The sequence below is a fragment of the Malurus melanocephalus genome, unplaced genomic scaffold (assembly GCF_030028575.1).
Source record: "Malurus melanocephalus ecotype Western Australia unplaced genomic scaffold, MMel_1.1 scaffold_689, whole genome shotgun sequence".
Lineage (NCBI taxonomy): Eukaryota > Metazoa > Chordata > Aves > Passeriformes > Maluridae > Malurus > Malurus melanocephalus.
This window is the reverse complement of record NW_026623921.1, coordinates 112,640-125,428: the sequence shown is the minus strand read 5'-3', so window position 1 is coordinate 125,428 and position 12,789 is coordinate 112,640. Positions and strand designations below refer to the sequence as shown.

At 41.9% G+C, this 12,789-nt stretch overlaps 1 protein-coding gene across 1 annotated transcript in view; it reads right to left on the bottom strand.

Annotated features, from left to right (window-relative positions):
* Positions 1-723: 723 nt before the first annotated feature.
* The window catches only part of TMC7 (transmembrane channel like 7), a 12,628-nt gene continuing 562 nt past the window's right edge, over positions 724-12,789 (bottom strand). Inside the window, exons 2-16 of the mRNA XM_057384154.1 lie at positions 12,537-12,777; positions 10,274-10,422; positions 9,765-9,932; positions 9,517-9,602; positions 8,849-8,994; positions 8,164-8,311; positions 7,149-7,319; positions 6,323-6,480; positions 5,347-5,464; positions 4,655-4,752; positions 4,154-4,337; positions 3,592-3,722; positions 3,174-3,329; positions 2,319-2,397; positions 724-1,208 (exon numbers count right to left, since the gene is read on the bottom strand). Coding sequence (XP_057240137.1) covers positions 1,149-1,208; positions 2,319-2,397; positions 3,174-3,329; positions 3,592-3,722; positions 4,154-4,337; positions 4,655-4,752; positions 5,347-5,464; positions 6,323-6,480; positions 7,149-7,319; positions 8,164-8,311; positions 8,849-8,994; positions 9,517-9,602; positions 9,765-9,932; positions 10,274-10,422; positions 12,537-12,777 — 2,093 coding nt within the window. The 3' untranslated portion in view covers positions 724-1,148. The remainder of the gene's footprint in view (positions 1,209-2,318; positions 2,398-3,173; positions 3,330-3,591; positions 3,723-4,153; positions 4,338-4,654; positions 4,753-5,346; positions 5,465-6,322; positions 6,481-7,148; positions 7,320-8,163; positions 8,312-8,848; positions 8,995-9,516; positions 9,603-9,764; positions 9,933-10,273; positions 10,423-12,536; positions 12,778-12,789) is intronic.

Below are 12,789 nucleotides of genomic sequence, written 5' to 3'. Positions count from 1 at the left end.
CCCTGGCGGCCGCGGCGCGAACTGCAGCGCAGCGCTGAGGGCGGGCGGAGCCGGGCCCGGACGGTGCCACAGCCACAGCAACAGCAGGCGCTATCATTAAAAAAATAGCATTTATTGAACGGTAATTTCTTGAAAAAGAGGAGAGAAAACACCCCAAAACATTATATAAAGGACAGTGCCTCACATTAACTATGAGTRCACTAATCCGGATTTCAAGCAATGAACGGAGTTCTGTACAGAAAATCCTTAACCACAACTGCTAAATAAAGACATGGGTGAGTAGCCTACAGGGACATTATGATTCTCTGAGACACAGCAGTTCACCTAAGAGAGAGGAAATGTGAAATTAAGGGGTACTGACACACAGTATTGCCAACCAGTAATTTACTCTCAAATATTCACATTTTAGAACATAGAGAACAGTAGTCAACATGTTCGTACAAGAATAAACCACAAATAATAATGCTTTAAAACATTAAAAAAGCCTTGAAAAGGCGGCTCCACATCAGCAGGGCTGGTGTCCCAGCACCAGTGGCAGTCAGCTTCTCCCCGTGCCAGGAGCTCTTTCACTTGCTTGTTCTGAACCATTTGTGACCAGTTATCCAGTGCTCAGAGCGGAATAAATACCAAACCCTCACCTCTAAAATATTCMGAAAACTGATTTCAAACCTATGCCATATATTCTTTTCCTATGCACTATTACAAAATACTTCCATACATACCTTTTAAAAACAAAGCAAATGAAAGGAGTTGAAAACATGTAAAACCATACCTTTCACCCCTCTCGTGATCCGTATAGCATAATTTGTAAGAACAGTATAAAAGAGTTTCAGTTCTCATCATATTTTACCCAAGTTCACTGAAAAATAGGGAYTTAGCAAATCCCAACAGCCTTAAAACTGTAGCAGCATTAAGTATCCTTTTYTGAACAGCTCTAACACAGTATAGATTTGCTCAAGTTCCAAGTTTTGGAAAATGAGTTCCACTAGCTTAATCAAGAAAGACTCAGACCACAAGCACCCGTTGTATGGATCACAGTGGCAGGGTGCCAGTCAGCTGCTCAGGTTTTAGAAGCTGCAAATGCTTCTGCTGTTATCTTGTGGTTCTAGGAGCTCCAGCAAGTCAAGTTCTTTTGGCTTACATGGTTTTCAAGGACACCTCCGAGCTTCTGTTATCTTTCTGATTAGGAACAGCTTGTCATGACTCGCCTGGAAAGACAGAGTAACATTTGACACGAAYGGTGTTCACACAAGACATCTATGAACAGCTTTTTCTTTATTAGGAATAAGTGCACTCACCACATTGTATTCCCCCAGCACACTCTCAACTACCTGAACAATTYCAAGTTTACAATAGTCTTGACTTCATTTATCTCATGCTRGGTCACACATTAACATTTCTGCACYGAGCCTAGTAAAAACATCTCACACACCTTGAAATGTGAAACCATGCTTCCAAGAACTTGAACAAGAATGAGCAAACAAAAATAAAAAGCATGCAAGGATTTTCAGAATTCACAGCTGGTTTAAGAACCCTTCAAAAAGCAGGAAGGCTAAATTCCTCACCCCTCARAAATCTTTCCCCAGTAATGTTTTCTGTGGACAGCTTGTTAAAAGCACCAAAAAATGGGCTATTTCATAAGTGACAAGTCTCACTAGTAAGGCTTAGCTCTGACTCCAGCAGTCTGTCAGATCACAGCACAGGAACCCTGCCAAATSTGGCAGTGGCTTCAGATGGCCAGAGAGCACTGGCCCTCTTCTCCAAAGGGCTGGTTAGTGGTGACTCGTTCTGCTTTCAGGACCTGCTCAAGCTGGGCTGGACCTGCACTGAAGAACAAGACTGGARAAGATGCAGCAGAAATAGAAGCCTGAAGGGAAGGGTAGGGAGTTGGGCACGTGTCTGTTAGGGCAGAGAAGGAAAYAGAAATGAAGGTTGTGCAAGACAGTGGAGAGGACAGGAAACACAAGGTTCAGGTTCKTGTTTGGCAGAAAAAAAGCCATGCAGATGAGGGGATTGAAGCAAGGCAACAGAGGAAAACCAGGSACACAGCTTCTCAGAGGCATCTCTCATGCATTATGTGCTGCCTGATAGAACCAGACCTTGGTGCAGTTTCAGCTGGTACCCAAGAAAATCAAATCTATGAAGAAATACCATAATGGTTTGGTTGTTTTTCCTGTGTAATTTGAAAAACATTCTTCACTGCCTGTTGCAAACACTAAATATCCAGGAGACTACGAAAACCAATATTCTTCTGCATGTCTCATTTCTGTAGCCCTAACGTTCTCTTTGTTGTGACAGTAAAATGGATCAAATCTTACCAAAACCAGCTGTTCTCTGAGCTGCTCAACCACTCGTTTGTGTGCTCTAGCCAAGGCAGTAAAATAGAACATAATGATGCTGTAAATAACAAATCAAAAAGAGAGGACTTGAGATTTCCTATGAACATAAAAACAAGTTCCATTTAGGAGAACACATAAATAAGTGCTACAAAAGAAAGGGCTGGGTGGAGTCCAAAATAAACCACATGTGTTTTCAGGCATAGAAGTTTTAGAAAGCATCAGGTARTAAGGCTCAAAATTTGCAATTCAGATAAACTAAAATGCAAAAAAATCCATTTAAACTTCAGAAAAAAAACTTTTTTCTTGGAAGACTGGACAAACTCTGGAAAAGACTGCCCAGAGAGATTATAAAGTCTGCGTATCTTTGGAGATACTCAAAATCTAACTAAATATGGTTTCTACTCCACTTGACCCTGTTTTGATTAGGAGAGTTAGGTTAAACTCTCTCTACAGGTGACATCCAACCTTAAAAGTTCTATGAATCTACACTGAATTTTATCTTATAGAATGACTGTTTTGAGAGTTTGGATTTTTTTCAAACCAAGGTTTGTGGATAGGAACTGTGATCACAGGACTTACAGTACTAATTTGCAGGGGGTTCACAGTTAACATTTTTGAGAAAGACACGGTTGAATATGGGACACGCAAGAGGAAATGGGACAAAGTTAATGAGTTTGATCACATGGGCAAAGTTGTAAGGGCTGAAAATTCATATGGGTTTTTATGCTTTTGACTGCAAATGGAAAATCTGGTCTAACAGATGCTTGGTATGAGTTCAGCAAGTGAGGAAAGKGATAAAGCTGCGTAAGTGAATCAAGTCTCCACAGTACTCACCAAATGATCATAAAAAAAGGCACTGCAAAGGCTTCTGATGCCATGCCAAAAAGGACCTGCTGCAGACCTGTTGGAAATGTAACTATTGTAGCTGGAATAACTTCCCACGAAGTGTTAAAATTCCTGAATGGCCCACATGCTTTGGAAGAGGGGATACTGTACAGGAGACAGAAGAGAAAGAACATGTTACACCAAAATGCAAAGATAAAATAATTCAAAACAAGCCTGGCACCAATTTGGTGATGTAATAGAAGTGTCTTACGTCTTTAAAACTGTAGGTTTGGTGTATATGAACTAAGCTATAATTTGACTCTATATACTTAATTCCATTAATAATTCTAAAGTTGTGCATCTGTTTTTACAGAACTGACAACCTTAGMACAAGTCTCAACTTCCCAGAACCTAAATTGCCACTTACCGTGCTATGCTGACTCCCACAGGGATAAAAGCCAAGATGAGCCCAATCAACAGCACCAACAAGAAGAAAAAGTTGGAACTTGAAGCCCTGATAGGCCTAGCTGCAGGTTTACGTGTGTGTTTCAAACAGATCTGAAGAGGGAAGGTAAGACTGTTACCAGWACATCTGTATAGAGCTCCATCCAAATACACTTCCCCAGCAACTGAATTTCCATTCTCAAACATGACACCAGCTACCACACAACCACCTCCTTTGATGTGCATGGGCTGAAAAGGGCTAAGGCAAGAATGCCTCATATTTTGGCATAAGTCAGTGTCTCCTAGTTTGTGTAAGAATTGCATCCAGAGGATCTCACACGCTTGCACAGAGTCAGCTGACACAGCCATTTGGTGKACGATCCATGGCACTGCCATTGCCTTGTTCTGCCACATCTGCACTGGACACATCCCCTCTTGCTAGACAGAAAGTGTCAGTGATTTTAGAACACTGCATACCTATATTCCTGTATTACAAAAACCACAGAGATGTGCTTAGTCCTGTATCAACCACACACCTTCATTACCTTTTTAATGTAAAAGATGACAAAGTATTTTATAGTTGCTATTGCAGGGAGAAGTGGTGCAAAGAAGGTTCCAATCCAGCAAATGGTCTGCCCATAAATGATTTCCAGGACACTGTCAGAAATTCCAAATTCCTGCAGGCCAAACCACTGAACTAGCTTGCAAGAGCAATGAGTAACTAACAACCTAAAATCAAAGAATAGAATTAGTCCTATATTGAAGTTGTAGTGTTTAGATGCATTCTAACACATTTGGAACACACAGAATTCAACATTTAAGCATTAGGCAATATAACAGAAAATGGCTGAAGAAAAAAGCTCTCAATATCAAAAACTATACAGCCATCTGAATGGCAAACAGATGCTCAAAACACCAGAAATATSTTTATGCTTTGTTTTAAAACTAGTATTGTGGTTAGAAATATGGGGAATTTAAAGCAGAAAACAGAAAATATGTTTCACACGTCATTTGYAAAAATATGCTCACAAAGCAGAGATACGTACATTCTGGGGAAGTCCACAAACAGGGGCACAGTAAGAATCACAATAAAATCAAATATCATCAGTTTGTACATTTCTTGCCCAACATCAGATTCCCAGCACTATAAAAACAAGTCAGGAAAAACAAGATTAGTAGTCCAAATAAACAAGTGAAAAATCTGTCTATCACTAAAGCAACAAATGTCTCAGTTAAGTTCAAATTGTATTAATTTCAACTTCTAAAATATTCAAGTGTTTCAGAGTTCCCATTCCAAGCTTTTCACTTTTTTTTTTTTTTTTGTTTGTTTTAGTTTTGGGGGCTTTGTTTTTTGTGTGTGCTTTGTTTGGTTTTGGTGGATAGGTTTTTTTGTTTGCTGTTTTTTTTTTCTTTTGGGGAAAAGCCTTATCGGAGTACACGGCAATGGCACCATGTCTCCAAAACACAGCTGCCCCAAACAATCCTCTTGGTGGACAGAAGATCTGTGCTAAGAGTTCATCTGCCACTGGACTAATTGTAATCAGAGATCTAGACAAAGAGAGATAGATATGTAACAACTGTAGTGGTTTGCACTAAGCAGTGGGAATCAACACCAGGTATAACATGAACGGCAATCCCAGGGCTGATACTGAATACCCTGCTAGACAAGCAACTCTCATGGCAAACAAATCTCTGTTCACAAGCTCAGAAGATTGAAGATGGAGATAAATCTGCTTACAGGATAGAGTTTGTAATTGTATCCACAGGGCTTACACTTGTCAGAGCCACAGTCAGAGATCTGACTCCACAGCGAGAACAGGAGAACGCCAATATTGGCCAAACGCAGGAAGACACACCTGGAAGAAAGGCAAAACCTAATTCCAAACTTGCCAAAAAAGAGCCATGTTAACACTTGGCTCCCCTTGCAGAGGAGTCCAAGGAAGCCTTGAAAAAAAACRGGTCAGGCAGAGCTTTAACAGAGAAGCCAGCTAGATAACAAACACATTTCTTTCCTTAAGAGTAGGCTAAAATTGCCTTTCACCTTCCCAGCTTTAGGCTACAGTCCCTCCTTGCTTCTTTTCTCAGAACGGCTCTAGATCAGTTGTTTCAGTTGCAGATCTTGATGCTGCAATGGGTTGCAATTCTCTCAGGTACAGTTCTGTGTGTATTTCCATTTCATGTAGCTTCAGGCCTTCTGAGACACTTGGCCAAATCAGAAATACAAAGCATGGACTTGCAGAGTTCAGGTGCTTCAACCCAGATCTTACTGCCCTAAGCTGCCAAACACCAGCTCTTACACTGAAGTATCTTTTACCCCAGAACTTTTAACTTCTGCTTTGAGCAAAGCTGTGCTTCAGCCACTGCTGCACACAYACATTTGCTCATTCAGGGAATTGCTGCACACAAAGCAGTGAATCCACAGCTCCGCAGCCACAAGTTCTCTACTGATCATTTATTCAGGTTGAAGATGTCCAGACCACGCAGCTAAATGGGACTAAGAGAAAAACTTGAACACTGAGACGATTGCACTGCATTGTCATCAAAGCAGATGGTTCCCAGACTTAAAAGTTTCCAACTAAACATTGACCAAACAATGCCTCCTCGGTTTCCAGTGCCAACTTCTCTGCTTCTTTATGTTTCAATATTTACAATACATACAGCCTACCAWGAACAAGTTGTTGAAACATCCAAGGCCACAATAAAAACATCTTTACCTCAAGAGTGTCATCTTGATTTCAAAGGCTGGTGTATAGTCTTCAAATCTGATCAGAAATGAGAAGATCAGAGGACCGATGAAGTTGGCCAGYGTGATCACCATGGAAGGCAAATACTGCACTAAGAGATTAGCCTGGAAGTTTGCATTGTCGACGTCCTGCACAAGAAGAGATGAGGGAAAAATAATACTTAGAGAAACACACCTTCCTAATATAGTGCTACACAGCAGCCTCCCTTGTCCAGGATTCAGGCAGCATCTTTTACTCTGTCTTCACCCTCCATCTACATTTGCACTGGGCAATAAGAATCAACACCAGGTGTGATATGAATGGCAAACCCAGGTCTGATTCTGAATACCTCTAGACGAGCAAGTTTCATGGAAAACAAATGTCTATTCTTTATACAAGCCTGATCACTGCTATCTCTGCAGTTTGCTGCTACACACCCTTGCTTTGTCCTACTCCTTCCACCAGCAACTCCTTCCACCTCCAGGTAAGAGTATTTCYGTGCTTGCACAAAGCTTCTGTTTAAAGAGGTTCAGCTGACAGAAGTTTGTGTCTGCCTGTTGCTAAYCAGCACCAAGGCCACCACGTTTCATACCTATTCCAAGCGCAGACACTCAAGTTATTCTCACTGATGSCAAGCACCTCCCTTGACTTTCCTACCACCCTGACAAGCTCCTCTACCAGCTCATTAGGGCAAGGTCAAGATATCAGCCCTTCTACATARAGCTCTCAGTAAGTGAAACTGTTCYTCAAGYGGTTCAGTGTTGTGCTGCCCACCAGCCTTGACTGAATCTGTCCTAGTGTCATTTCTGATACTTACATTGGAGTTTTCTTGAGAGAAGACAGTTACTTTATAAATGGAGTAAAAAAATCCTGATAAAATGGCAAGAACAATGATATTTATAAATATTCTCAGAGAGTAGATGCGTARCTTTTCTTTCATTGTCCTCTCAGCTATTTTTTGCTTCAATTTTTCTTCCTGCAAGTCCGTCTACAAAAGAAAAAAGAGATGCAAGTTTTTCTTCTCAGATGTCTGCTCTGGAGGCAAAAGTGTGGTAAGTGAAAGAGATTCAGACTCTATGATGAGAAAAGATGGCTGTGAACTTAACTAGAGCAGCAAGCCACTCACTGTAATTTATGAAATCTGTAATGAATGCTTTATGGTTTGAAGTGGAAGCATCTTCTCAAAKGTAATTGTTTCACTACACAAATCTCTGTTCCTAGTGTACAGAGAGCAAAAAGAAAATCCTTGTTTTACCGAAATAGCCTTTCAGACTTTTTTCAGAACCTGATGATTTGGGAAATCTATAGCTGCCTCAGCATTCTGCATGTGCATGTGTGCCAGACACCTGGTGAAAATGTTTCAGTATCTTGTTACTATAACAATGCTCTCACACAGTACAAAGAGCACCACCTGAATTTTATTTCTCCCCAAACTATTGCCTACTGCATTGCACACTTAAAACCCAGAMCACTCAAATGGATCCCTGCAGAGTTACGCCCACAGCTGGGACAGCTTTTCCTGCTGGACTACAGAACTAACACAGGAAGCAGGACTGCAGTGTGAGGAAGAGGCAGATAAGACAAGCAGATAAAGGCTGGCCTCAGTCCCAGTGGATGGGGGAAGGGTGGRTAACATCCGTGCCAATCCTTCTCACGTTGCACCACAACTCCAGCTACCTAGAAAGCATGCAAGAGGATGTGGGCTACACCACCAAAACAAGCTTCTTCAATCCTTCTTTACCTTATTCCCTTATCTGCAAAATTACACAGTTCTCCTTTTAGCTATCTGAACTGTATGAAACCGTAACCACAGAAAGATGGAAGTTACTCACCTGGAGCTCACAYTGCAAACTGCGATGTTTCAGCCGGGCTGCATTTGGATCTGTAATACAGAAGTCCCAGCCTGCAAAGACTTTGTTACAGTAACTCTGAAATGGATCTGCATCATGCACTAAATTCTGCTTAAAGCCTTCCACAGACCTAGAGAAAATGACAACTTTATTTCATTTATGAAAAGGTGTATTTTATCCACAGGAAAAAACCACAGACAAGCAACCTGGTTGATCAAAGGCTAAACAACTCACTCTGTGAGCAAACTGCCACCTTTGCTTTGTACCGGGAGTCTCTGGGATACTGTGAGTGTGAGTCAGCAGCTGATCCTAACTGACACAGGTTATTCCCACCTGCACTTCATCACAGTCACACCTTCTCACCTCACCCCGACATTGCAAAGGAAACTGAGATGGCACAGATAAAACTCAACCAAAAACACCAAAAGAACATCCTGCAACAACTACTGTATAGTTGAAGCACTTTTACATCTGTAAGCATGTCAAATTGTTTTCTCTTTTTTACTGCTCTTTCCCAAGCACAACAAAAGCTACTGTGGCACTGCATCCTCAGGCAAAAGAKTCTCTATTTCCACATAAAACAGCTCTAGAACACAGTACGTTCCTTTCAAGCAGGAATACAATGTACATTGTGCAACAGGTAACTAAACTCCATCAACATCTTTACCTCTTTATTATCCAGAGGAGACTTAAGGCAAGGTAGGCAAATGTAGCCAGCAGGTATGCCAGTGGCAAGTTGTACCTCATGGTACTGATCCATATAGCATCTATTGTGTAATAGCCATAAAACAAACTTGTCACTTCAAGGATTCCCTGTGAAAATGAAGTTGAAATAGAATTCGTAAAAGCAGTAACAACTGCCTGATTAAATCCAACCTGGCATTAAGCAATCATTTCATAAATTTAACATTAGGGCCCCCAGTAAGCTGCAACRGTCTGCAGTTTCTAAATGCTGCTGTTGCTTCTACCAGACTGTAATGCAGGCACTGTGTGCTTAAAATCCCTTTCCTCTCCAATCAAAGAGCTCTAGGACACAAACACTGGGACCCTAGAGAGAAAGCACAATAGGCAGTGTGCTGCAGAATAAYAAGGGRYRGCAGCTGGGGAGGAGAGGCACAGGCAGCAGCACGTGGCCAGCCAGGCCTTGTGGTCACTCAGGAAAAGTAATTTTGAAAACTCCCCTTCCCAGACAATGTGCCCCACTGATGCATATAGATTACCATTTTTTCAAATTTATCAAAGTTTCATTCCACAAGTAAACTTTTTCTTTAACATTTTAAATGTTATGAGAGACACAGAAACTTWATTTAAAAAAAAACAAACCTAATTACTTACAGTGCCACTGAGCAAATCTTGGAGGTAAGTATAGAAGTAAACAAGTCCCTTATTACCACTAGGTTCRTAAATTGTGCAGTTATCTTCTGTCAAAAGAAAGGCATGAAAAGTCACTCAAATGGCAATACCCATTTCATCACAAGATCATGTTCATTCAAACATGCTATATTCTTTTGTTCTGGGAGGTGGAGGAGAAGTTGATGGAAAAGGGGAATCTTACAAAAGCTGTACATAGAGAAGATGTTTACCTATRTACTTTGGAGAAATGTTAACAATGGTATTGTTGAATATTCCATATTTAGAAATGATGATGGGAAGAGTAATAAAACTGAACATCAGGATAAAAATTATAAAATTCAGCAGGACCAGAAAACGCAGGAAGGAGAAGTAGGACTGAATGCCAGTACCAAATTTCCCTGGGAACAAAAGAAACACGTGCCAATAATTAAGATGATAAAATCATTGAAAATACAGAGAGCGCAGATTATAATTTCAGTTACATTGAACAGAAGAAATATTGTTAAAGCTAGTTTTAACTATCATAGACTTGTAGCAATGTACCTGAAATGCAATTTTAATAATTTTCTGCAGCGTATTTCCTTCTACCATATAATGGATTATACATTCAGCAATAATAAGGGAAGAGARTAACTTCTTAAGCACCTATAGTTATATGTGGAACTATGCTCACACAGGTAAAGCTGCCAATAACAGAAGCAACTTTGCAGAGGAGAAAYGGACAGCGGACAAGAAATACCTTCTATGCTGTGAATATCGTGTCGCCARAGCACCAGGTAAGATGACAAGCCCTTGACTTCACCGAGTGCTTTTTTCAATGATTTACTGCTAGYTCTTTTCCACCTCTTCCATCTAGATAAATGTTCGGCATCGGCCTGCTGAAAGTCCCTAAGAATCCAAAAATACAGTTACTGAGCACAAGAAATAATTTTTCATGTATCAGGACTCAGCAGGATGAAGTCTGCCTGCAGCCTTCAGGGGGATGGCTACAGTAACATACACAATCCCTCCCCAGCTGATCCTACTGGCAATAGAACATCAACTTAATTCAAATAGGGCAAGCTCTCTCATGAAAAACAMTCACCTCTCTTGGAGAAAATCCAATTGACAACAAGAGCCTTTTGAAAAATCTGCCTGAAAGTGTCAATTCAATGAATTTGAGAAACACCTCTGGGGGAGCACTGTTCTAACAACAAGCTGCAAACACTGAGAATGTGCCACTGTCTGTCATTTTTAACTACTTCACACTTACAGATTGTCACACTATATGAATACATTTGCATTTTAAAATTTTCTGCATGGCCAGTAACAGCATCAAGGAGAATTTTGAGTGGCTCAGAGTTTGCATTTTATTGTTTCTTCTAAGAAACCGTAAAGCCAGACAAAACTTCCTAGAAACATAGCTTTAAAATGGACTTGTATGCAGAAAAATCTGTTCCAGCCCCTGATGCCACTGAAGAAGGGCAGCAGTTAAGTAAGTACCCATGAGGACACTATGCTGGGGTACAAGACCAAGGTTTCAGTTTTAAAAGGCTGTGTACTCCACCTAACTCACGTGCCCAAGCGATGCACTGTGACACCACTGCCGTGTGTGCTCTTTGTTGTTAAGTTTCCTCTCTCTTCGCAGTTAAAAGTAAAATCAGCAGTTTGGCAGGAAGCTAAATAAAACCTAGACAAACAACCAAACAGGCACCAGATGATCTCAGCTTTAAGAGCAAAKAGAGCTCTTCTCAAGAGATTTCATTCTGTGGAAACTGCAGGCTGCAGTTTGCAGTGTTCCAGACACGCTGCAGAACTGTCTGGCCCATGTTTGGTGTGCATTTTAAACAGAAGCGTGGGCTGCACATTCATCTGAGTTACACTAGTTGAGTGTTCAGCTCTCAGGACATTTATACCAAGCACATTGTGTTGGCAGCTGCTGCACAAATGCAGATCACTGATCRGCAGAAGTGCCAAGAAGCCCCATCAGAATCTCTACATGCTAACATGTGTAAACAAGCCTTGGGACATTGCAACTCCACCTCTCCCTCCAGTTCCTTTTTCTTGAAGAACTGAACTTTAGATACCCAACTTCAAATAAAAATTCAAGGTATCAAGCATTTTCCTTTAGCGTGACCTACATCTTCTAGTGTTTCTTTCTTGTGTATAGGCTATAGGGTTAAACTCCAGGGTCAGGTTGTTTGCCACTGCTCTTGCAAYAGAATAACTCCTGTTCTCCGTGGAGTACCAGACACATTAATTGTACTTCTCTCTCCTTGTTCATAACCAGAWCTACAATGTACCTGATTTAAAAGTGCAGCTGTTCTCTGACAGTATAAAYCCACATCCTCTATCCTCTCCTCAAAGCAGCTTTCAGCCCAGCAGTGAGACATGAGACAACAAGCACAGAAATTCAGGCGGGGCAAAGCAAGGTCTTCGCAATCCCTCCCTTTAGGAGGTTACCACCAGGGGGACAGGAACAGCGCACAGGAAAGAGTATTTAAAACTGAATGGGGCGGAGGGAGAAGATAAAAAGAAGCAAAGATCCTGASAAGAGTTCTTCCAACTACTGAGCCATAGCAGAGAGAGCACAGGGCATTGAGTAAGAGCAGCTGAGCAGATTCAAGAGCAGCAGCAGTTGCATAGCAGCAGGGGGTTGTTCATGCAGATAACCCACAATGACCCTTGAAAACACAAAACCCTGAGGGAAAAAAAACAAAAAAAAAAACCCCAAACCAAACCGGAAAACAGTGAGAAACGTGCTTGATTGCTGCAGGTTAATTGGTTAATCCCCAGATTTGGCTAATTTCTTCCAATTTAACCTACTTCTGCCCCCAGTCAGCGACTCCCTCGTGCCAGCCAAGAGCATTCGGGCACATACTTGTCCGAATCACATGCCATGGAGTGAAAGAGATACAGCCAAATCCAGTTTTGCTTCAGCCTTCCAGCGCACCTGGGCTGTGTTTAGGAAGAAGTCATAAAAAACCCCAAAACTATCAAGGAGGAAAAGTGTGAAGATGAACCTTAATAACGCCCTCTTCTCGGCGATGCTGAGCGGGTACTCCCTGGCGGGGCGTCCATCGCCTCTGTCCCGCAGCAGCGCCCGGGCCCCGCGGCTGCCAGCGCTCCCGGGCAGGGTCGGCCGCCGCTCCCCGGTGCCCCCGCGCCGCCTCCGCGCCGGCTGGCAGCTGGGCAGCTCCTGCAGGAAATCCACAGGTGCGGCGGAATGCGGCTCCTCGGGAAGGAGAAACAGCCCTGCCGAGGGAGAGACGGGGG